This window comes from Rhinatrema bivittatum, chromosome 9 (genome assembly GCF_901001135.1).
Source record: "Rhinatrema bivittatum chromosome 9, aRhiBiv1.1, whole genome shotgun sequence".
Classification (NCBI taxonomy): Eukaryota; Metazoa; Chordata; class Amphibia; order Gymnophiona; family Rhinatrematidae; genus Rhinatrema; species Rhinatrema bivittatum.
The window spans coordinates 42,544,135-42,567,984 of NC_042623.1; the positions used below are offsets into that span (position 1 = coordinate 42,544,135).

The following is a 23,850-nucleotide window of genomic DNA, read 5'->3' on the forward strand; positions in this document are numbered from 1 at the left end:
TTATTAACCCTTTCTCTAAGAACTCATACTATTGCTGATTCTAACTTTTGTTGGTGAAAAGTGCTAAAGCGTTTTGCATATAATTTAGGGTATAGCCCTTTAGTCGTCTTCTCTGGCTGTGGAGGAGGGAAATTTAACATTTTATGCACAGGCACAAGATCTGGTTCACGTTTATTTATTTAGTTAATAAATGTATCTACTGCATAATCAGCAGAAGGCTACAAAAGCAGTTTTTCTTGTTCCTGGGAAAATGAAGGTTTTGCACATCAAACTTTCTCTTTTAATCATTTACTTCAGAACATCGAAGTATAGTAAATTAGAAAATTATAGGAACAATAAGCATCTCTCCCACAGTGAAAATGCAGACCCCAGGAAAAGTAGCATAAAAGGATAAAGATGTCTTCTAGCTCATAAATACGATAGAATGGCCGAGGACAATTCTAGAGCAAATTCCTTAATTATCAACAAGGTAAGCCAGAGCACAAAGATGTTAACCACATCAGCTGATAATTCATATGCTGACACCAGCAATTCTATGATCTCCCTCTAGACTTGGTAGCTTCTGGGTGCTATATCATTCATATGGGACTGTCTTTGTAGGAAAGACATAAGGAACCTCCATTATGAGTTTCGGCAGAAGTTGGATGCAGTAACAAAACTGTATGCAAGTGTCAGATTGCATCATCTCCAGAGATTGCATTGAGTGCTGACTGTTGTGGGATTATCATATAGACATTTGGAGGACTTGTAGGTATGTAGTGCAATTCAGAACTGTGTTAAGCAGGACCTGAACTAATGGTCCAGTGGTAACACACAGGAAGCTGAATTCTAGTGATGTAAGCACAAGCAAGGAAGAAGGGATCAGGTATCACAGAAACACCTAGGGGTAGATTGTAAAACGTGCGCACGGGTGTACATGTGCGTACGCTATCCGGCACGCACACATGTACGCCCGATTTTATAACATGCGCGCGCATGTTATAAAATCGGGGGTCGGCGCGCGCAAGGGGGTGCACAATTGTGCACCTTGCGCGCGCTGAGCCCGCGCTGCCTTCCCCCCATTCCCTACCCCCCACCCCACCTTCCCTTCCCCTACCTCCCCCCGCCCTTTCCCTCCTACCTTTTTCCTTTTGTTACAAAACTTACTTCAGTCCCAACTGCCGGCGCGCAATCCCCGGCACAGCAGCAAATGGCCGGTGCGCCGGGAGCCTCTGACCCCGCCCCGCCCCTGGACCAGCCCTTTAGTAAAGCCCTGGGATTTAGACGCGTCCCGGGGCTTTACGCGTGTCGCCGGGCCTTTATAAAATAGGCCCGGCGTTCGTAACCTCCCCTACGCGCTTAGGGCTTTTAAAATCCGGCCCCTACTGTTCAATCACAGAGTAAATTGGTAGTAATATAATAATATAGTAGATGATGGCAGAAAAAGAACAATTAGCTAATCCTTCCCACACTGCTAAGGATATATCCCAGCTGCCAGCCATAAAAGCTTGACCATTTATAGGATATTATTCCTTATCCAAGGCAGTTTTTGCTGTCTTCCTCTTTGCTTATTTACCATCTTAAGAAGAATAGCACATATGTTCTCACTTAAACTAACATCTATCCACTTATGTCTTACCATCGAGCTTTGTAATAATCTAAACAGTTACCAAACCTATGGGCCGATACAGTACTGTTAGCCCGGGTTTGGACGCGCGTTTTCGATACGCTGGCTTTACCCCTTATACAATAAGGGATAATAGCGCGTCGAAAACGCACGTCCAACCCTCCCCCCAAAACTCATAGCACCCGCAACATGCAAATGCATGTTGATGGCCCTATTAGTTATTCCCGCGCGATACAGAAAGTAAAATGTGCAGCCAAGCCGCACATTTTACTTTCAGAAATTAATGCCAGCCAAAGGCTAGAGTTAATTTCGGCCAGCACCGGGGAAGTGTACAGAAAAGCAGAAAAAACTGCGATATTAAGTCAGAGGCCCCAAAATTAAAAAAAAAAAAAAAAAAAATTTAAATCGGCCAGCAGCCCGCGGGTCGGAAGACAGACGCTCAATTTAGCCAGCGTCCGTTTTCCGAACCCGTGGCGGTCAGCGGGCTTGAGAACCGATGCCGGAAAAATTGAGTGTCGGCTGTCAAACCCGCTGACAGCCGCTGCTCCTGTCAAAAAGAAGGCGCTAGGGACACACTAGTGTCCCTAGTGCCTCTTTTTACCTCGGGCCCTAATTTGCATGTTCTTCCCCCCCCCCCCCCCCCGAATCGCGCGCACAGGAGAACGGGCGAACGCCTGCTCTCCCGCGACTTTTACTGAATCTGCCTGCTAGTGAGCAGGTTGTGTGAAAATCTGGCCTCCTAGGTCCACATGGTCTTGCTGGATGGTGTCTGACTAGCATCAATCTGCAGGTTTGATTTCTAGGAAGCTCTAGGACTTGATGCATTCTGTGTCATCAAGCACACTGATTCTCAGCCCTGTCATGGGGCGCACCTCACTGGTCAGGTTTTCAGGATATCCATAATGAATATGCATTTGATAAATTTGCATACGTTGGAGATCTAGTGTGTGCAAATCTATCTCACGCCTGTTTTTTTGTGACTATCCTGAAAAGCAGACTGGGATGGGAAACACTAATCTAGCAAAATTACAAAACCCCATAGTACTCCCATCTGAGGTTCCCTGTCATTCTGGCTGCCAGCAGGGAAAGGGTTGAAACAAGTTATAATTGAGCTGGAAGCCAAGGAGTAGGAGGCTTGCCAATGGGAAAAAAAAAAAGATAAAAGTGTGATATAATGTGTGAAGTGATTTCAGGTTTTTCTTGTGTTAATTAATGGCGCCTTATCCAAATATATCATCACTACTAATTTTCAATTCTTATAAAGGACCATATTCATAGAAAGTAGAGACTGTGGGAAGCTGAAACTATGGGATAAGGTAAGATAAACTTCCCCTTGATCCTGAATCAGGAATTCTTTTCAGCACCTCCCTTGAGACCAGGAGTAAATTGCTTGCTTCATTCTTGGTGCACAATCAAAAGCTAGTTCTAACATCAATGTCTCAGGGCTCCAAAGGGGAACTTGGTTAATTACACACTCTCTGGTTTCATGTGTTTGAGATTCTGAGGACCAAAATGAATTTGCAGTTCCATTAACCCTGATTTATTTTATTTTTTAATTAACAAATCTCTACACTCACTGATTACAATGTTTTACTTTAAGAAATACTACCCCACCAGTCATCTCTTCCAACCATACCCCCCTTCATTTAGACTCTTGATATATGGTTTTACTTAAAAAAAATAAAATAAACAGGACAAATAAATTAGAAGTCTTTTTTCTTGTAGTATGTGGTCTTTTATCACTAACTTATACAGCATACTAACTATAGAATTTTCCTGCATTCCGGTGGTTTACAATAATTGTTAGACTTAAAAATGGCTTAAGACATCTGTAGTTATTACATCAGACTAGATGGCAGGGTTTCAGTTGTGGTGCTACATATATTCTGAGATGCTTAAGTACAAGAGATCATATTTCATCACAAGCCTCTAAAATAAAATCAGTGAACATTATTCATAACAGAGTATTTCAAATTTTAATTTTTGTAGGTCCAAGGATTTCACATATGCAAATTTAGAAATGTCCTCATTCTTTTTTAAGGGCAAACAAATGATAATAGCTCAGTTGTGAAAGAGAAAAAAATGGATGTCCATTGCTTTTCACCATTTATGTTTTAGGCATAATGTCTAAATGAAAATTAATTAAATCTGGAATGTAACATTGGTAAATTTTATTGATCATTAAGGCACTTCTAGGGTAGTTAAAAGTACTATTGCACCTGAATAATTAATGTTGTAAGTCACCTTGAGCAGCAATTCTCAACCATTATGTCATGGCTCCCGGTGTCCCACTGCCCCACTTGTGCTTCCCTTCTCCCCAGGGGCGGGGCCGAAGAGCGGAGAGATGTTGTGCGCTGCCGCCGGAGGCCAGGCCAGCGGTGGCTGATAAGCGGAGGCCAGACTTATTGGGCTAAACAATAAGAAGAGGCTCCATGTGAGTTTGTGTGTGTGAGTGGCAGCTTTGAGTGCCTGTGGTAGAATGGGTACCTTGGTGCATGAGTGAGAGCTTGTGTGTGTGTGTGGTACAATGGGTGCGTGAGTGGCAGCTTTGTATGCGTGTGTGGTAGAACGGGTGTGTGAATGGCAGCTTTGTGTGTGTGAGAGTGGTAGAATGGGTCCCTGGGTGCGAGTGGCAGCTTTGTGGGTTGTGGTAGAATGGGAGTATGAGCATTTGTGTGTGATTGAGAGCTTGCATGTAAGTGAGAGAGCATGTCTGTGATTGAGAGAGAGACTGGTCAGAGATGATGTGTTTCTGAGAGAGAGAGACAGACTGGTCAGGAAGATGACTGGTGTGTGTGTGGGTGTGGGAGACAGAGACTGGTCAGGCAAGTGACTAGTGTGTGTGAGAGACAGAGACTGGTCAGGCAAGTGACTAGTGTGTGTGAGAGACAGAGACTGGTCAGGCAAGTGACTAGTGTGTGTGAGAGACAGAGACTGGTCAGGCAAGTGACTAGTGTGTGTGAGAGACAGAGACTGGTCAGGGAGGTGACTGGTGTCTGTGTGAGAGAGACAGAGACTGGTCAGGGAGGTGACTGGTGTGTGTGTGAGGAAGAGAGACTAGTTAGGGAGATTACTAGTCTGTGTGAGACAGAGACTGCGTGTAAGTGACTGGTTGTGGACCCTAAGGAAGAGGACTGTGAGGACAGAGCTTCAGCAGCGACTGCTCCTTCTGGTGAGTTCTATTGGCCTGCAAAGGAAAGGAGTAGGAGAGTTGTTGGAGAGGGTAAGTAAAAGTGGCTTTTAAAGTTTATTTTTCTTGATTGACTGCCATTTTAATTATTGGGTATTATGTGATGTGTCTGCTGTTTTGAAATATTTTATTGATATTTGGACAATTTTTAATAATTTTTATGAGTTTTTAGTTGTTGGATGTTATTCTGTTCATCAGCTGTTTTGTGACATTTATTAGTATAGTTTTACAATTATTTCTAGGTGGGGATCTATAGCAGCTTGGCTTGCTCTGTTTTCCTAATAGGAGGTGTATTAGTGTTTGAGGCCTGGTTAAATAATTGTAGTGTTGCCTTTTCATAGATAGGATTGTTACTGTTTGAGTGTGTTCCATAATACAGGTTTAACTTTGCGCGTTAGTTTGTGTGCATTATTATGTTAGGTGCTATATTTCTCTTTCCATTTCTCCAGGTTTGCACTGCATGCAGAGTGGCTGTTTTGGTTTTCCATTCCAGTTTATCTCCATATGTATAATTTGTGGTCTTTCTGTACTTGGTGAAGGTCAGTTCTGAATGTGTGACTGAGGTGAGGTATTTTACTAGCATGTAGGTATTTGTATCAATCTTATTTGTTGTGTTTTCTCAATAGGACATGCATTAGTGGTAAATTACTGTCTTTTCATAAGGAGGGCTATTGTGCCTGCCAGAAAATAGAGTTTGTTTTGTATTTACTGAGATGTCATCAGAATCAGAATATCTTTTTTTGTATGGTGAGTTGTACGTGTAATGCCCTAGTTCTGCTCTGCACCCATTGTTGGGGGTCGAGGGGGTTCCTGAGGATGCAGAATGTATATTTACATTTAGCCCCATGATGGTCACATGTTCAGTGTGTCACGCATGTAAGAACCATCTGTCAGGTGTGTCTCAGCTGAAAAAAGGTTGAGAACCACTGACCTTGAGCATTATTTGGAAAAATGGGCAAAAATTCCAAAATTTATTATTACTTATTATAATTCAATCTTTTACCTGACCATGCAGAAAAAGCATTCCCTCTCATTTTTCCAAGTTTAAAGGGACAATGTCAGGCCCTATTTTAGGAGAACACTAACAAATTTGCGTGGCAGCTTGACTGTGTGTTAACAGCTGGTATAATTACTATCCATGGTTTTAGTAGTTTTTTTCTACCGTTCTTCCTCAAGAAAAACTTACAAGTAGCCTGCATCGGATGTTGCATGGCATGCTACAATGACTTAGAGTACACTCTTTCTTCAAACTAATAAGGCCCCTATGGCATGAATTAGGTGCATGTACACCTTGAAATCACCAACAGTCAAGTTGTGGTCTAACACACATACTTGACTTTTCTGCTACAATGGACATAACACTATCCCTTTAAAAAATTTGTCAAATTGATGTTCAGTGGGGCATACAAATTTTCAGCAGCACTAAGGAATTTACTGAGCGAACCAACAGGTCTTGCTGCATCCATATACAAATGGCAGAGCTGTAGTATGCCTATAGTCAATATGGCCACAACCATAGATGTCACTACCAAAAGGCGCCACAGCGCCATCATGTGGGGCCTCAGTAAGAAAACAAAACAGTGTGGCCCCGCCAAAATCAACAGTGTGGTCGGTGGGCCTTAGTAAGTGGAAAAGCAGTGCGGCCACACTACTGATTCTGTTGGGACTACGCTGTTGTTTCACTTACTAAGGCCTACTGACCGTGTTGTTGATTTCAGCAGGGCCACGCTGCTACAGAGGAGGACTGAGCTCTGCCCTGCCCTGCCAGGAGTCAAAGGCCAGAGCTGGGTCGGCCCCCATGGCCAGAAGTCATTCCCTTGGCTAAAGAAGGAGACTACTGCTGCCTGCTGCTTCAAGGGGGGAGTGAGAGAGAGAAAGAAAGCATTTGTGTGAGAGAGTGAGAGAGAGAGAAAATGTGTGTATAAGAGTGAGATAGAGAGCATGTTTGTATGTGTGTGGGAGAGAGAGAGAGAAGGCATGTGTGAGAGACAGACAGCATGAGTGTATGTGAGAGTGAGAAAGCATATGTGTGTGGGAGAGAGAGCAGGTGTGTATGTATGTGGGAAAGAGAGACGGAGTATGTGTGTATGTGAGAGTGAGAAAGAGCATGTGTGTATGTTTGTGAAAGTGTGCATGTGTGTGAAAGAGCGTGAGCATGTGTGTGTATGAGAGAGAGCATGTGTGTGCACACAACAATCACCCTTTCTCTCTGCCCTGACAATTTCAGGGCATCTGGAAATCAAAAGTTCTTAGGAATGGATATCGGGGGATTTAAAAAAAAATCCTTATTAGTTCTAATTGTTGGGTGTCTTTGGGAAATATTTATGTGAATGTTTAATTACTGAATGTTATTCTATTCATTAGTTATGAATTATTCTTTTTATTGGTATGATTTTACTGTTACACTTCTCGCTCTCAGGGAGGTCCCACAAGCGGCTTCACTCACCCAGATGCTGCGGGTCCGATGCTGCCGCTTCTTATGGCAGGGAAACACCGCCAGTGTTCTCCATGTGGCGGGACACCGCAAGCTTCCCTAGTGAAAGCGTGTGGCGACGCTGCCTGATTTATAGGGCCCTTGGCAGAAAATCCCCACGGCGCCCTCTGATTTAGGTCATCATCCTTGTTTTACTTAAGCCTGTCTCAGCAAAGGATGTCTGTTCTTGTCCTCAAGCCTGCCAGTCTTGTTCCAGTTTGTGTCCAAGCTTTGTTCTTAGTCTGCTGTCCTGCTTCCAGTCTTCAGCCTTGCTCCACTCCAGTCTTCAGTTTCAGCCTTGTTCCGCTTCAGTCTTCAGCTTCACCCTTGCTCCCATCAAGCCTTCAGCTTTCGCCATAGCCTTGTGGAATCCGTCATAGCCTGGTCTGTGCCAAGACTTGCTCACCTGCTGTCAGCACAAAGCTTAGGGTCCAGCCCATGAGGTTATGCCAACTGCGCCATTTGCTTGCAATGTTTACTAATTTTATTGTTTTACAAGGAATGGTAATGCTTCTGTTTTTTTCCACTGTTGCAGTGCATATAGAATTTGGAGATCTCTATTTTATTTTTATGAATCTTTTTTTTCCTTTCAAGGACGCAACATGTCCTCAGCTGTGCTCTCATTTTTCTAAGTCTTAACTTTAAGCTCCATGGAGACTTTTTTTTTTTTTTGGATGAGAGTCTCTTTCCACCCTCTCATGCCACCTTTAACTTATTTGAGTTTGAAGTGCCAAGTCCTTTTGGACTCAATCTGTTTTGAGTTTTCTCTTCTAATCACTGAAAGAGATTCCCTTCCTGCAAGTGGAATCTGAGATCACCAGAATCCAAGAAGAAGATGTCTTCCAGCCATCCTGTGAGAGGAAGAAGAAGAAGGAGAAAGGGAAGAGATAGAGAGAAGATGGACCACATCAATGGCCCATGAATGTTTGTGAAGATTGGGAGAAAGAGGAGAAAAAGGTGTCATCTTTGATACTATAGGAGGAGATAGTAGATAAAAAATGAAATACTTTAAACTGCATATTTGATACTTCAAACTACCACGAGAGGGAAGTATTAAAGCTTAGACCAATGGGAGGGAAGAGATCAAGTAACTAAAAGAATTAATTAATTTGGAATAACATCTGAATTTAAGAAAGAGTGTAAGACGTCACAAACTTACTAAAAGACTTGTATCATCTTAAAAATGAAGTACACAGCTGTAAAGACTTTAAATCATCACTGCACTATATCAGTAAAAAGAGAAATGTTGGAAACCACCAAACAACTCTCATGTGTCTTATTGGGTAGAGACTTTATTATCCTCTGTGCTGAGATTATCAATGCTGTGTGCCAGAGACTTTATGGAAAAAAGTACAGAGCAATGTGAGAGCCTTGAAAGGCAACTTTTCCCCCTGCGCAGAAAACCCTGGAAGTAACTCTAATGGTATAGCTATAGTGTCCATCTAAATAGAAGTGTGAAATATGGCCTCTGGAACTGTTATGCAGGTTCAAGCATCACAGGGGTTACACTAGTCATGACCATTCTGAGAAAGAGCTCAATTGAAGCTCATGTGTAGAGATTGCCAACAAGTTCTGCCTCAACAGGGGCAAGCTGAGATGGATAACCCCATTTCATCTACAGACTTGCAAGTACAATTTCACTAAGAAATGTGGGATTATAAGGCCATAGATGTAGAAGCATGAAAGCCCAATTGGTTTAGCCAGTCCCTGGTGACATGGAACTTGTTGACAGCCCTACTCTGCTAGTAAGCATGGCAGGTTCCTTCTGCTCATAACAACATAAGATATGCCATACTTGGTAAGGGGTCCATCCAGCCCAGCTTCCTGTTTCCAACAGTGGCCAATCCAAGTCACAAGTACCTGACAAGTACCCAAGCATTTAGATTTCCAGTGCAATCAGAGCAGGCCTCTGTTGGTCTTCAGCACCATGAGCCTCCATTTACCTAAGGATTATTCCTCTATTTTGTGTCCTCTCTCCAAATATGAAGCCATCCATAGCAGTGACAATCCTTGGTTCGGGAGGTGGGGGGTGGGGGTTTAGCATGCAACAAGGCTATGTCTCGAATCCTGCAATCAGCATGCAATGGCTGAGACTGCCTCCCCCATAGAGGCTGTGAGCACTGCCTGTGCATCTTCCCCAGCCCTGGTTGACCCCGGAAGCAGAAGTCCTGACCTGGGAATCAAATTGAGATTCTCCGCAGGCAGTGCACAACACAATCACTGAGGCACTGGGCTCGCCCTATGCAACCACCCAAGTGTTAATGCTATTTAAATGACAGCCCTGAAGCTGCCCAATTCATAAAACTGTGAATTTCATTTTTTCCCAATAGTACGTAGCATTCTAGTTGTGATTTTGACAAAAGTTTCAAGAACTAGAAAAAAAGGTTAAAAACCTAAAATATCTCCATATTTCTGTAGCACTAGAAGACTGAGTTTTGCAGTATGTTTACAGTTAGTGAAATGGATGCTATTCAAGAGTGCAACGGGGAGGATGTGCTGCAATATACTGCAAATGCTTTTTGGAATCTTCAGAAATAAAATATTTGCAGCAAAAGCAAAGACATAAATATCAAAGACTAGATTTCTCTTCCTTGTTCATACTTGCATATAATCTTAAGGTCTCCAAAATTTGGTTGCCATAGATTTTAATTGGATTTTTTTTTTTGACCAATCAGATTTTTAAACATGGTAAAATTTGCCCATTTTGCTGTGCTTACAAAGCCTCCTCTTTTTAATTTCCCTTTCTTTCTTTTTCTTTTTTAAACATTGCTAACCTGATGAATTTCGCCATCTTTTGCGGTTTGTACAGACATTTTCCAATTAAACTACATGGTGGCTGCTTTTACAAATGTTGTGGCAAAAGGCGTGAAAATATTTGCAAAATAAAATTTGTGCTTGTGGCACACCCTCTGCTGGGCTCTGTTTTCTCTAGCTGTGTATTGACACATCACAATTGGTCACTGCACACTGCTACAAAAGTGCAAACAAGGCACAGGCTGTTTCTACAGCACACTACAAATGCTCAGCAAATCCCAACTGCTTATTCCATTTAATTGTTTGTGGCATGAAACAAATCAATGCAATCATTTCCAACTTGCTCTCTTGAACAATGTTTACAGTGATACTAAATGCGCAGAGCTGTATTCAGCTGTATTAACCTGATATTTGTTGTGTCCAGAGGGCTGGTTCTTGCTTCCCTAATTCCTGGCCCACTGAAGTAGAGAGATTTTCCATCATTCAGGGTTCCACAGCCTGTCCCCACTTGACCTCCCGTTATCCTGTACCAGAGAGGGCTGAGCTTCCCGTCAAATCTGTCAAACATTTCGCTGGGATTTGGTACATTTGACACGCAGGTCCCGTGTTCAGCTTCGGAAAAAAAAACAACAGCAACAACAAAAAAAAAAAATCACATGAGATGCGTTGGCGAGACAGCTCTGAGGAAAGGTTCAGGTGCGATACTCATATCAATTTCACACCAGATGCTTCCAGAAAATTTGCCTAGTTGAAAAAAGGTGAATATATCTTGCCTCTCAACTCAAAATAGCAATATTCTTGGCCCTCCAAACTAGCCTTGGAAAAAAAACAAACCCAGCTAATGCATTCCAGACCTTAACTATACCACAGTGTCTACTGCTATGACACAACTTCTGAAAATAGATATAAAATGACAACAGCACAGTGCAAGTGGAACAACAAAACATGCTCAGCTGTTGCTCCCTTGCTGCAGATGATTCAGGAAAGCAGCATACATAATTAGTTGCGTCAATCACAGTGTGGAAAAAAATAAGGATCTAAAACTACAAATGAACAGGATTTTCCACAGTAGGCCTGTCACAGCATATGTTCAGTCCTGATCATATGCCATCCTGAGGCCAAGGGACCATAAAGCAATAACATAAATCTTCTGAAGTCTGTCCAAAGCAATTTCGAATGCAGGCATTTTAGTTTATAGTATCTTTTCCAACTTTTTTTCATGTTTGTCTTGGTTCTCTTCCTACTTGCTGCAAGTTTGCGGCAATTTCCCAAGATCAGGTACTGTAATGCTTGGACTGTAATGCTTTGTAAGTCTACATGGCTTCCATTTTTGCAAAAGCACCAAAAAAAAAAAAAAAAAAATTCCCTGGCAGGTTGCTTGCTGCAAAAAGGTTCCATTCACCACCACTGCATCCAAATCCTTCCTTCGGGATGGGGACCGAGAGCTAGTCATAAAGTGGCATATCCTTACCTGTAAATCCCAAGTCACAGAAGCACACGCCAGAAATGCAGTCACCGTGGCCATTGCAGTAATTGGGACACGACTCAGAAATGTACACTCCATCCAAGCCAAATGGGGGAACGTTCTTCTGAGAGCTGCTCTCCTGAATCCAGCGGAATCTGGTCTTACTGCCGGGAAAGAATAAATGAGAACAGCATGTTAGTGCTAACCTTTCCTCTCGGGTGGCCTAATGCTCTTTGCATATCATGCACTGAACATACTATCAAAGGCTTCTTGGTCTGGAATAGCATAAATTCAATCAGAACTGGAGTCACTCCAGTTGATCCTCATTGGCCTGTGAAATTTCTTTGACTCTCAAGTTCCTACCTTATCTTCTTCCTTTATTCCCAGCCCCTTTCATATCCATGGCACCATGCTACCCACTGGCAGTTATGTGACCGGAAAATATCGACTATTCAGGGCTTCCCAAACCTGTCCTGGGGACCCCACAGCCAGTCGGGTTTTCAGGATATCCACAATGAATATGCATGAGATACATTTGCATACCATGGAGTCTCGGTATATGCAAATTCATCTCATGCATATTCATTGTGGATATCCTGAAAACCCGACTGGCTGTGGGGTCCCCAGGACAGGTTTGGGAAGCCCTCGACTAGATCATACCTTTCAAGTCCGTCCCTTTTGTTTTCAATAGTTTCTACTACTTTGCTACTCAAAACATGAGTTCATTTGTAATATTCCCTATATACATGTTATCAACTCCCTTTCTCTGGGATTAACCATGTAGTGTTTCACTTTCCTGTAAAGTTTACAGAAACTTAGATTGTCACAAACAAAAAGTGGTCCACTACTCAAAGCTTATTTATTTATTTATTTATTTATTTATTTAGAGTTTTTCTATACCGGCATTCGCGATTGGAATCGCATCGTGCCGGTTTACAATTAACTAGGGGTGCAAAGGAGATATAATAAGAACATTAACAGGTGCTGAGAGAAAAAGTTGCAGTTACAATAAAACAGGGATATAATAAAACTTGGAGCAATGAAAAGGCGATGGGGAATAACATAACTTGGGGCAGAGCAAAGGCAATAGGAAATTAACATAGAGAACAAGTTTGCCAGTTAATGGTGATAGCAAAATTATGGTCTTAGAAAAGTTATTACCATGTTAAGTTAAAATCTACTTTTCAGTTCAAGGTGAGTTAAAGTTCAGCTGTGGTCTGGGAAGCTTGTTTTGTTTTTTTATTAATAAACTGGAAGTATATATCCTAATTTGGGTATTAAAGGAGGAGCAAAATGGGTAGCCCTCTGCTGGGCTCTGCGTGTAACTGTAATATATATCTATGATAAGAATAACAATAGGCAACAAAAAAAAGGAATATCTTCCAGAAAAATGTGTGCTGAGCTAAGAATTCAAGCAGCCCAATGAACCAGATTAATTTAATAATATCCCATTAAATGATTTTACCCACATTTCACCCAGCAATGCTGGCCTGGGAAAGATAAGAAGGAAGCTAAGCAGGTTCAGGCCAAGGCAGTACAGGAGAAAAACACCACCAGAACCTATACACTGCAGAAAGCAACTCTACACCCGGACATAAATAGGAAAAACAAAACAAACTCACCATTCAGTGCTGGACGGTGACATTAAGATGACGACCAAACGGACAGTGTAGTTAGATAATTTAGCAAAAATATTTATGATTATATTTGACTCAGTAAGATACTCAGGTTCTTTATCATCACCGTGTATCATATATTTTTCAATTAATCTTAGAGCACTAATATCAGCAATGATACAGTAAAAGCTGAAAGTATGTGCAGACCCTCTAGGTCTCCACTAGAAGGCCTTAACATAAGCCCTGGGTTAGGAAGATAGAAGAGGAGAGTACCATTCTTAACAGTACTTCCTCTGAGGCTTACTGGAATGATGAGCTCCAGACTGCTTAGAGGTAAGTGAGTATAGAGACTGATGTGGCATTTTGGTTTGGCTTTTGAAGGAGTAGGAGCTGGTTTTTTTGGTGCCTTTTGTCTCCAGTTTTGGACCACATGTCACAGACCTTGGAGGAGAGGAGAAGCCTGTCCATGTCCAGTACACAACCTTGTCTAGAAGGGTTGTCTCAGGTTTTGGAGTGAGTGAATTATTTTTCCTGGCAATTAATTTTTGGGGAGTTTTGTCTTTTGGGAATCCATGGTTCTGGCTCAGGGAGGGAAAAGCCCTGCCTTGGAGAGGTCATGGGTAGAGGAGATCTGCTGTGTCAGTCTCAGAACTCGTAGAGGGACAGTGGTGACTCACCACAGGGAAGTTCTGGTTATTGGAGTTTTAGAGGATTTTTGCCTTTTGAAGCTTTTGCTGCCACTCTTCCTGTCCAGTAGTTGAGGAAAGATGAAGATCTGACCTTTCCTACCCACAAGTCATTTCTATTTGCGAGATCGATCCATACAGTTTTGAGCGGAGATCAGGAGTAAGAAATTTGTGACATCTGGAGACTCCCACTAGAGTCTTCGCTCCGGGACACAGGACAAGGACTGCATCTTGAAGTTCACCTGGACCTCAACTAATTTTGGGGAAAGGGATCCCATTACACAAACGTGAATTTTCAAAATGGTATGGGCCCAATATTCAAAGAATGTTCAGTGCTATTTAGCTGGATAAGCGGGACTTATGCAGGTAAGTAGTGGCTGCTGAATAGGTGCCTACGATCAGTGGCTGCCACTTAGCTGTATAAGTCCCTTATATGGCCAAAAGATACATGCTCAAAAAGTAGGCATGTACTGGGCGGATTGGGAGTGGAGCGAGTTAGCCATATAACTTATACAGCTATCTACTGATATTCTGAGTTAGCTGCATAAGTTTACGTCTAAGTTTAGATGCCCCGTAGAACAGGTCTGAACTTAGCTGGGTTGACTTATCCGGTTAAGATGGTAACTTTCAAACAGATGCACGGGTGCCCATGTATGCATGTATGTCAACTCGTGTCCAGAGACACGGTCATTTTATAACATACGCACATATATGCACGCATGTTATAAAATAGTCTGAATGCACGTACATGTGCACATTTTATATGGATGCGCGGATGTGAATGAAAATGCCTCCTCTATCACGTAAGCGAGGGGAATTTTATAAGGGATGTGCGCCATTGCCATTATTAGTTTTCCTACTTCGTCCCCAGTTCCCCATAGGCTATTAGCCTCCCTTTCCCCCTGTTAGCCCCAATCCTTAAAACCCTGCTGACTGCCCTAGTTTTTTTGTTTTATTACTTATGCGCCATCAGAAGCAGTAGTAGTAAAATTACGTGGCTGAGGACCCTGGCGCGCGCTTGTGCATGTAAATACTTACACTCACATTTCATATTATTTTTATTTATTTATTTATTTGGAGTTTTTCTATACTGGCATTCGCGGTTAGAAACCACATCATGCCGGTTTACATATAACAAGGGGGGGTGAACAAAACACGGAACATAAACAGGTGCAAAAAGATCTTAAAGTTACATTACAACAAGGATCAAATAACTGGGGAGAGAATTGGTAAGATAACCGAACAGTTAGGATTAATTATTTACATTATATTTTACATTATATTGAGAAGACTCTTATAAGATGTTGCTGTCCTTCAGTTGGGGTCTGGGAAGGACTATTAATTCTATTATTTGGGGTCTGGGAAGGAATGTTAAATTCCCGGAATGCCTATGTCCCGCCCCTTTTTTGGGCTTTCTCACTTGTGCGCATATCGAGAGAGATACACGCGTACATGGGTGGCTTTTGAAATCTGTCGGCGCGCACAGGCCCAACATATTTGCATATTTCCTGGCTTTGGTGTGCGGGACTTGAGAGACAGTGTGAGGATTTAGTCCCGGATTGAGTGTGACCCCCTACACATTTCAAATATCATCCTGAAGTAAGGGCAGCACATGATTTTAATGCTACTGCTAAGACCGAACATTATTTTCAAAACAGCAGTGTACAATTTCCACATTTCAAACCTACCAGTAGATTTTAATAGCATACCCAGATAAAACCTTTTTGAAACACTTTTTTTTTTCATAACAAAAGATCAGACTTTGTCATTATGATGAACAGCGAGCAGGGAGTAAATCAATTCTACAAAGAGATGCTGTGTTATATTGTTCCTCGGAGCAGCTGGAAGGGAATGAAGACTTGTGAAAAACAATTCCTTGCTGTGCTAGAGTTGCAAACCATCTGGAAACATCTTGGAACAGATCCTGACTAGCTGACAGCACTGGAGAGTGCTGCAACTCCCTCATGTGATTATTACTAGGCCCCCAAAAAAGATGACTATGTTACATGACCAAAAGAATTAGATTAACTCCATTCCATCAAACATCTTTCAAAAATACACATGGGGTGAGGAGGCGAGGTCCTATAACTTAATTTAGGAATATTATCGTGTCTTGCATCCACTGTAATACTTCCTTGATTCCGGCCCTTCTTTGGTAAAAGAAAAATGAGATTTCCCAATGACACAGCAGCATGCATCACTCAAGTGTCAGTGTCTGCTGCAGAGGAAGGTTAAGATGACTCTGTTCCTTATGAAATGCTATAGTGAACAGATCAGTCTTTAGCCTGGACTACCCAAGGTCCGACGGGCTATCAAAGGTAAAATATTATACCTTAGCAATAGCTTTATTAATTGTATAATTTCAATGCCAAGGTCTTGTACATTAAAGATAGTAAAAATACATTTTTTCCAAGAGCTTCTAATTTTCCTAATTTTGTTGATACTCTTCTGTGAGACCTCTTTCCTATATGTTCTTTTTTGTTGGATCCTAACCCTATCTATTTCACTTCTAGCACTGATTTTGGAGAACCGGTGACAGTGAGTTAGAATCCAGTAATCAGAGAGGGTGAGTGGGTCTGAAGTGATGCCCATATAGCCATAATTAAGCAGTTTCTCGTTTCTCCTCATTTATTTGTCTCCCTGCCCTGATACCACTCTCTAATCTAGAATCCAAGTACCTCATCAGCCTTCTATGTCCATGACAGCAGAAATTCATCTGGAAGGGTAAGGTATGGTAAAGCAGTTAGTGTGTTAGTCAGGAAAACTCCTGAGATATGAAATTGAGTTTTCATTCTGCCTTTACTCTCTTTATTACTTTGGACTAGTTTACTTAACTATAATTAGGTCATAATAATATTGAGGTCGATATTCAGTGCCTCCTAGTTGGTTAAGTTCCAATTTAGCCAGCTAAATGGCACTGTCTAAATATTGGGCCAAGCTCTGCAGCAGCCACTTAGCTGGCTGTTTACCTATCTAAACAATTAGTCGGATAAGTAAGGGTCAGGATGGGGACATCCTGGGGCAGAGCCACTTATCCAGCTAAATAAGTCTAGCACACCTATTGGGCTGTCCTATAGTGAACCAGATAAACTTATCCAGCTAATTATAAGATGGCTGAGCTATTCAGTTGTATGGCCACACCACTGAATATCTTGGCCAAGTTAGCCAGATATGTTTATCCAGATAATTTGTTCAGCTTGATAGTGGCTAGGGATGTGTAGAAGAAAAAAGTTTGTTTTGCTTCATTCATTCATTTCATAGGGTCCCCAATATGTTTTTTTAGTTTCAAAACAAAAACAAAATATTTTTTTTGTTTACCATTAAAGTCAATGGGGAAGCTCTGCAGCCAATTTTGGGCTCCAGAATTGGGGTGTTCTCATCAATTCTCATGGAACTTGTGGGAAGAAATCATCAGACTTGGGAGTTCTCTATCTGGACTGTCGCTACCTAGACTGTCGCAAAGTGGCATCAAAATTGGCATGAATAGCCTAAGGTTCTTTAAAGAGGCACAGAGATCTCAACATTGGCAGGAGTTCTCCAAGGTATCATCAGAGGTACAAAGAAGAAAGCTAGGGTGGGAAGAACATCCCAAGGATCCAATAGAGGACACCAGCAACAGTGGCATTAACCTTTGATAGAAACACAAGAGGCAAACTGGCAGTAAAAGTGGCATCAGCATCCTAAGGCACCATGAAAGTGGCAGGAATGTGGCAGGAAAGTGGCAGGAACATCTGAAGGTTTAAGGTATGGGGTATGGCAGCAAGGCACAGTGGTAGAAAGAACTCCAAGCTGTAAAGCCTGGGAATGCAGCAAGCATTGTCTAAGCTGTGCACATGTGCACACAGATCATGAACCCCGTGCACATGGCAAAACATAGCATGCACAAGAAATCTTAATATTATTTGCATTATACTGGCTCGAAGTGCACAAATTTGAATTCAGCATATAAACATTTGCACAGAAGAACATTTTTGTACATATTAAGCTTTCAAAAGTTAGAAGGAACAGTGACAGTAAGGTTGAGTGGTATAAAAACCCTCCAAGGTGCAGAATGAGGTGTTATAGGAGCAAGGCAGAGTGGCATGGGAGAAGCCAATTGTCATATTCAGTATAAGAAATGAACTGTGATAACTATCATTTTCTTGTCATAAGCTTATATTCCCTGCTTGCACTTGATCTAGCTGCTGGGTAGAATTTTGATTTTCTTGTGAAATGGGTTTTCCAAAGTAAACTTTTATCATATTCAGAACATGTAAATGGTTTCTAATAAGTGTGGTTTGGTTTTTCCTGGTAAGTTGCAAGGGTTGCTTTATTTATAAATCTGTTCCCATATGCTATAGCTGAACTCTGGCAGTTCCATTTCCTGATTTTCTGGTTTTGCATTTCTCTCTCACTATTATAACTGTTATGAAATTCAGAAAATGAAAATGATTTGTCTTGAACATCTTTTCTCTTATGCTGGTATTTTTTCCTTCTGACTGATGGCTTTTGTGAACAAACCACCCCAGTATAATCAATCAAACAGGGTGGGAGAACCAGGCTGGGATTGTGGAGAGGTAGAAGAAAAATGACTATATAATTGGTGCCAAAGTAATAGAACCCTGTATGCATGTGGCAGCAAGTCCCCTATGGTGGCATTAAGAGTATGACAGTTAACAGCGTCCTCCCAAACAATGTCTACAGAGGAAATGCACAGTACATCTTATGCTCAGCCTTCAAGATTAATGTCACGGGATACAGAGATCAGCGATAGACTGGATCATGTGATATGCTGTCACAGCGCTGTAGTCTCCTTGACAACAACTCACAGCCTCACTGGGAAGGGCTGGCTGCTAGCTTGTTATATAGTTACAATTACTGACACCTGCTCTCCATTGATTTCAGTGGCCCACAGAATTCAGTGACCCATAGAAATGAATAGGAAACTAAACAAATAGGACAAACAGGATTTGTTTAATTCATGGGATCCCCTCCATTTGTTTCAAATACACATCCCCAATAGTGATGGAATATTAGTCTCATTGTTCTTTTTCTCCTTTCAGACTTTTAGAAGCTTTTATTGTTGCGTTTGGTGGTGCGTGGGCTCCTCCCGTGAACTGCTGAACTTACCCCTCAGACCAGCCCTTGCCAGTCATTCCCCATCACCACTGGGCTTCTGTGCTCTCCACTGTGGTGGGATGCCATGTCTTGACACAGCAGGACACCGCTGATGATCTTCATGGTGGTACGCCGCCGACACTCACTCCAGGTTCCCCTAAGGCGTGTATGTGCCCATTTCCTCTTTTAAAGGGCCCGTGGCAGGAAAAGGCTGGTGGCACCCTTTGATGACTTCACAACATTAGGCCTATAAAAGGCCCTCCGGTGCATCTCCTCCTTACCTCGGTAACAGGTCTTTTTACTGTCTAGTAGTGTGAGTTGCTCAGCATTCTTTGTCTGCAGTTCCAGTGTTCTTTGTCTTCATCTTCAGTTCCAGTGTTCCTTGTCTTCATCTTCAGTTCCAGTGTTCCTTGTCTTCATCTTTAGTTCCAGTGTTCTTTGTCTTCATCTTTAGTTCCAGTGTTCTTTGTCTTCATCTTTAGTTCCAGTGTTCCTTGTCTTCATCTTTAGTTCCAGTGTTCTTTGTCTTCATCTTCAGTTCCAGTAGCCTGTGCCTTCGTCTTCGGTGGTCCTTGTCTTTGTCTCCAGTTCTTCAGTCCAGCAATCTTCGGTTCTCTCTGTCTCATCTGCCCACCTGTTCTGTTCTTTGCCTTCCTGTCCTGCCTATCCATCCTACCTTTCTCTTTGGACAGTTACCCAGTATTGACCTCAGCCTGCCTCCTTGACATTCCTGAATGCCACTTGCCACTGACTACAGCCTGCTTCTGGATCTGCCTGTACTACATCTACTCTGGCCCTGTGATCTCAACAGACCCCACTTAAGACTTGCCAGCCCCAGCACCCAAAGGATCAACTCGAGAGGAATATGGGCTGATAAAGGCAAAGCTCCCGTTGGGCCTCTCCCTTGTCCATCTCTACCTGCCGATGATGGGGACTTGAGGGGCCTCTCCCTGCAGGTTGCACCAACTCCACCTCAGTCCAAGGATCCACAAGTTCAAGATTTATGAAGTTCAGGAGTAAATAGAAGCTGCCAAACCATCTACTGCAAAGAGAGTATGATGTATATGCTTCCCAAGCATTAAACTGTAAACCATGTTAGAATTCTGCTTTAACAAAGGAGTTACTAAAATTCAAAATATTATGCTTAGTAATGTGCACAGGGCCTCTATGCATGCATTTTTCCCCACAGTAGGGGAGGTGTTCCTGGTGTGGCGTGGGGAGGGGTTTGCAGTGCTCTTACAGGCATACTTAAGAATTTACAAAAATATGTGCAGAACTTGTGCGGGTAGTTTTTATGGGATAATTTTCAAAGTGAAAATACTTTTGCTCTGAAAATTAGTGCAAATTCTATGGGGCAGATTTTGTAACCTGTGCGCGCAGGGTACATTTGTGCGCGCTACCCAACGTGAACAAATGTACACCCGATTTTATAACATGTGTGCGCTGCTGCGTGAATGTTATAAAATCCGGGGTCGGTGCGCGCAAGGGGGTGCACTTGCGCACCTTGCACGCGCCGAGCCTTAGAGGAGCCCCGATAGCTTTCCCCGTTTCCTCCAAGGCCACTCCTAAATCAGAGCGACCTCAGAGGGAACTTTTCTTCCGCTCCCCCCACCTTCCCCCTCCCTTCCCCTATCTAACCCACCCCCCAGCCCTACCTAAAATCCCCCCCTACCTTGTTTCAAGTATTTGCGCCTTCCTCTGGCAGGCGTATCTTGTGCGCGCTGGTCGGCTGCTGGCCCGCCATCCCCGGCACAGCCGCTGTGCCGGAGGCCTCGGTCCTGTCCCTGGACCGGCACAACACCCACGCCCCCACCCCCTTTCCGCCCATTTTTCAAAGCCCCAGGACATACGCGCATCCTGGGGTTGTGCGCACCGCCGAGCCTATGCAAAATAGGCTCGGCGTGCGCAGGAGCAGGTTTTCGGGGTTATGCGTGTAACCCTTTGAAAATCCACCCCTTAATATGCACTTGCAAGTGTAAAACCTATTGATAAGTCAATGGCATATAGAGTATTGTAACAATTTTTAAAAGATTACTTACATGCATAAAGTGTATGTACACGTGTAAAACCAAGTTTTAAGTGTGTAAATCATTTTGAAAACTATCTCCTTAAGTGGCCAGGCTTAAAATTACTCTCAAAGGCTACATGTAGGAATCATTCTGTAATCCTACAATGGTGTAAGGTTTTAGTACAGTGGTAATCACTCCCAGCCCTCAAAGGGGCCAAGGCCAAAAAATGAGCGGAAAGCAGGCGCTGAAAAGTCAGCACCCGCTTCCTTAACGCGCGCATGGCGCCCACAAGGGGGGCACCATGCTATATTATAATTAGGGGTTCACAATAGCACTAGCGCCTCCTTGCTTATGTGACCCCGCGGTTACCGGCAGTCTGCCGGTTATGAACATCGACGCCGATAAACTCGGCATTGGTTTTCATAACGCAGCCGGCCAGTTATGAAAACCGACACCGAGCATATCGGTGTCGGTCTTCTTAATGCAGCCGGCTGAGTTTTTTTTTTTCTTTAAACTTTTAAAAGAAGTACAGAAAAGCAGTTTTTTTCAGCTTTTCTGTACTTCTTTTCAATGGCTCAGCTATTAACGCCTGCTCCAGGCAGGCGTTAATAGCTGAGCAATAAATGTGCGTCTGAGACACACATTTATTTTTTTGCATTTGGAGTGAATGTGTAATAGCCTCATTCTCATGCATTTGCATGTGATGAGCGCTATCCCATTCACTCCGCGTCGGACGCCTATTTAACCCGTGTCCGACTGTGGGTTATATAGTGCATTCGGCTGAGTGCATTGTATTGCATCGGCCCCTTAGGCTGCCAACAAGTCGGATTTTCAGGCAACCTTTAATGAATATGCATGAGATCGATTTGCATGTATACTGCCTCCACTGCATGCAAATCTATTTCCTGCATATTCATTAGGGATATCCTGAAAAGCTGACCTGTTGGTGGCCCTCCAGGACTGGGATCGAATACCACTCTTCTAGTGAGATCATATATGGAGTATGGCATATAGTTTTGGTCTTTCCATATCAAGTCAAAGTATTGTAAAGCAAAGAGCACTAAAATAGAGCATCTGCTTAGGAAAGCTGTCTATACATCACAGAATACTGGATTATTTCATGAGCACAAATATTAATGAATGTGTTGATGTGTCGCGTCACTGAGTACTTTAGGACTCCTTGAAGGGAAAAGACTGAATCCAATGAATGCAGATCTTCTGTCAGTCTAAAACCTCTGCGAGTCTATGATTTTGTGATATATGTTAAAGAAAAATCAATAAATATAATATATGACAATATTAGGGAAGGTAAAATCCTACCTGGCAGCAAGAGATCTTGGAATGATAATAGTAATCCTTGTCCAGTCTTCAAAGTCTCCAGTGTAGTAGACAGTTGGCTCACCTAGTTCTTGGGAGCTTCCTTCACAGCCTTTCATTCCAGGGTTTGCAGGGTAGCATCCTTCTTTTACCAGTGACCAGGACAGGCCAGCATCATGGGAGTACTGAAGGAGAACTGGAGTAGAGCTACTGAACTGATTAGTGCAACCTATGTTCAGCTACAAAGAATAATAAATAACTGGAATTAATATCAATTTTTGTGAGTACTTACTAATACATTCCCAGAAAGCTAATTACCTAGACTTTCATCTTTTCTTTCTTGTTCCTAGAATGGCCAAATAATGCCAAGTCATCAGAGATATGTTGAGGCAGTTCTGTTTTCAAATCCCCCATCTCTTAAATGTTTGTAGTGACATCGACAGGAAAAATCCCAATACACTTGAAAAGTGGAAGCTAAATCAGACATGGAACTGTTGTATTTGTTCAAAAATGTTATTCTCTCAAAAATGTTAATAAATTTCAATAGTCAGCTCTGTATAGTATAACACAAGCAGTCTTTGAGCACTTATACAGAAAGAAATTATTATAGGAGCTAAAAATTAAACAGTGTTTCTGAATGCTTTTTTACTCTGCTAAGTGCTCGATTATAAAGTTCACTGACGATTTTATTTAGGTGCACAATGTGTGGGTCTGATTGCATTTTGTAGATCATTAAGAGTTAAATAGAAAATGTGTCAAAAGTGTGAAATCAAGTACATTTGGTTGATAAATGCTTTTGTTTTTGGTGGAGGGCAGAGACTGATTAGATTTTACTTTGAAGACAGATTTGTGTATGAACATTTTTTCTATTGGATGTGTTTAAAATAAAGACAGATATAGACTCTAGGGTGTACATGCAAACACACTTTTGATTCATTTTTTCTATTTATTTTGTTTTTCGTTTCTGTCTTTGCTGTATGCTAAAATGTCAAAAAAAAAAAGAAACAAAATGACATTTCATTGTTTTGGCTGACAAATGACACAAAATGAAACAATGAATGTTATTTCCCTGTCGTTGCCGAATGACAGCACATCTCTAATGGACTAGCACAGCAGCATATCTCTTCATATGAAAGGTATAAATTACCATCAGTCCAGATAACATTTTTGAAAATTAAATTTTATAATGTATCTATCATAATACTTCAGAGTAATGGGCTGCATAGCCCAGTGGATTGGCACAGGGCTATTGAACTTTTCACTTCTAGGTTGGAGGTACCTGAAGTACTGCACTTACAAACAAGAGTGGATAAAGCCATAGGACCCGATGGCATACGTCCAAGATACTAAAGGAGCTGAAGAACGAGCTGACCACACCCCTCTCACAATAACTCTGTTCAATCTATCACGAAACAGATTTACTTTATGGGTATCTGCCAGGTACTTGTGACCTGGATCGGTCACTGTCGAAGGCAGGATTCTGGGCTCGATGGACTTTCATCTGACCCAGCATGGCATTTCTTATAAGACGGGAAGAGATTCCCAGGGGACGCGAAGACGGTGAATGTAGCACCACTACACAAACGTTGGGACAAAGAGGAAGTGAGCAACTACAAATCCATGATTAGTCTATGGTA

The 23,850-nt window shown here is 42.3% G+C and overlaps 1 protein-coding gene across 1 annotated transcript in view; it reads right to left on the minus strand.

The window, feature by feature from the left end:
- Nucleotides 1-23,850, minus strand: part of RELN (reelin) — a 699,179-nt gene that overhangs the window by 173,199 nt on the left and 502,130 nt on the right. The window contains exons 28-30 of the mRNA XM_029615599.1: nucleotides 22,217-22,452; nucleotides 11,495-11,652; nucleotides 10,428-10,635 (exon numbers count right to left, since the gene is read on the minus strand). Of these exons, the coding sequence (XP_029471459.1) occupies nucleotides 10,428-10,635; nucleotides 11,495-11,652; nucleotides 22,217-22,452 (602 nt within the window). The remainder of the gene's footprint in view (nucleotides 1-10,427; nucleotides 10,636-11,494; nucleotides 11,653-22,216; nucleotides 22,453-23,850) is intronic.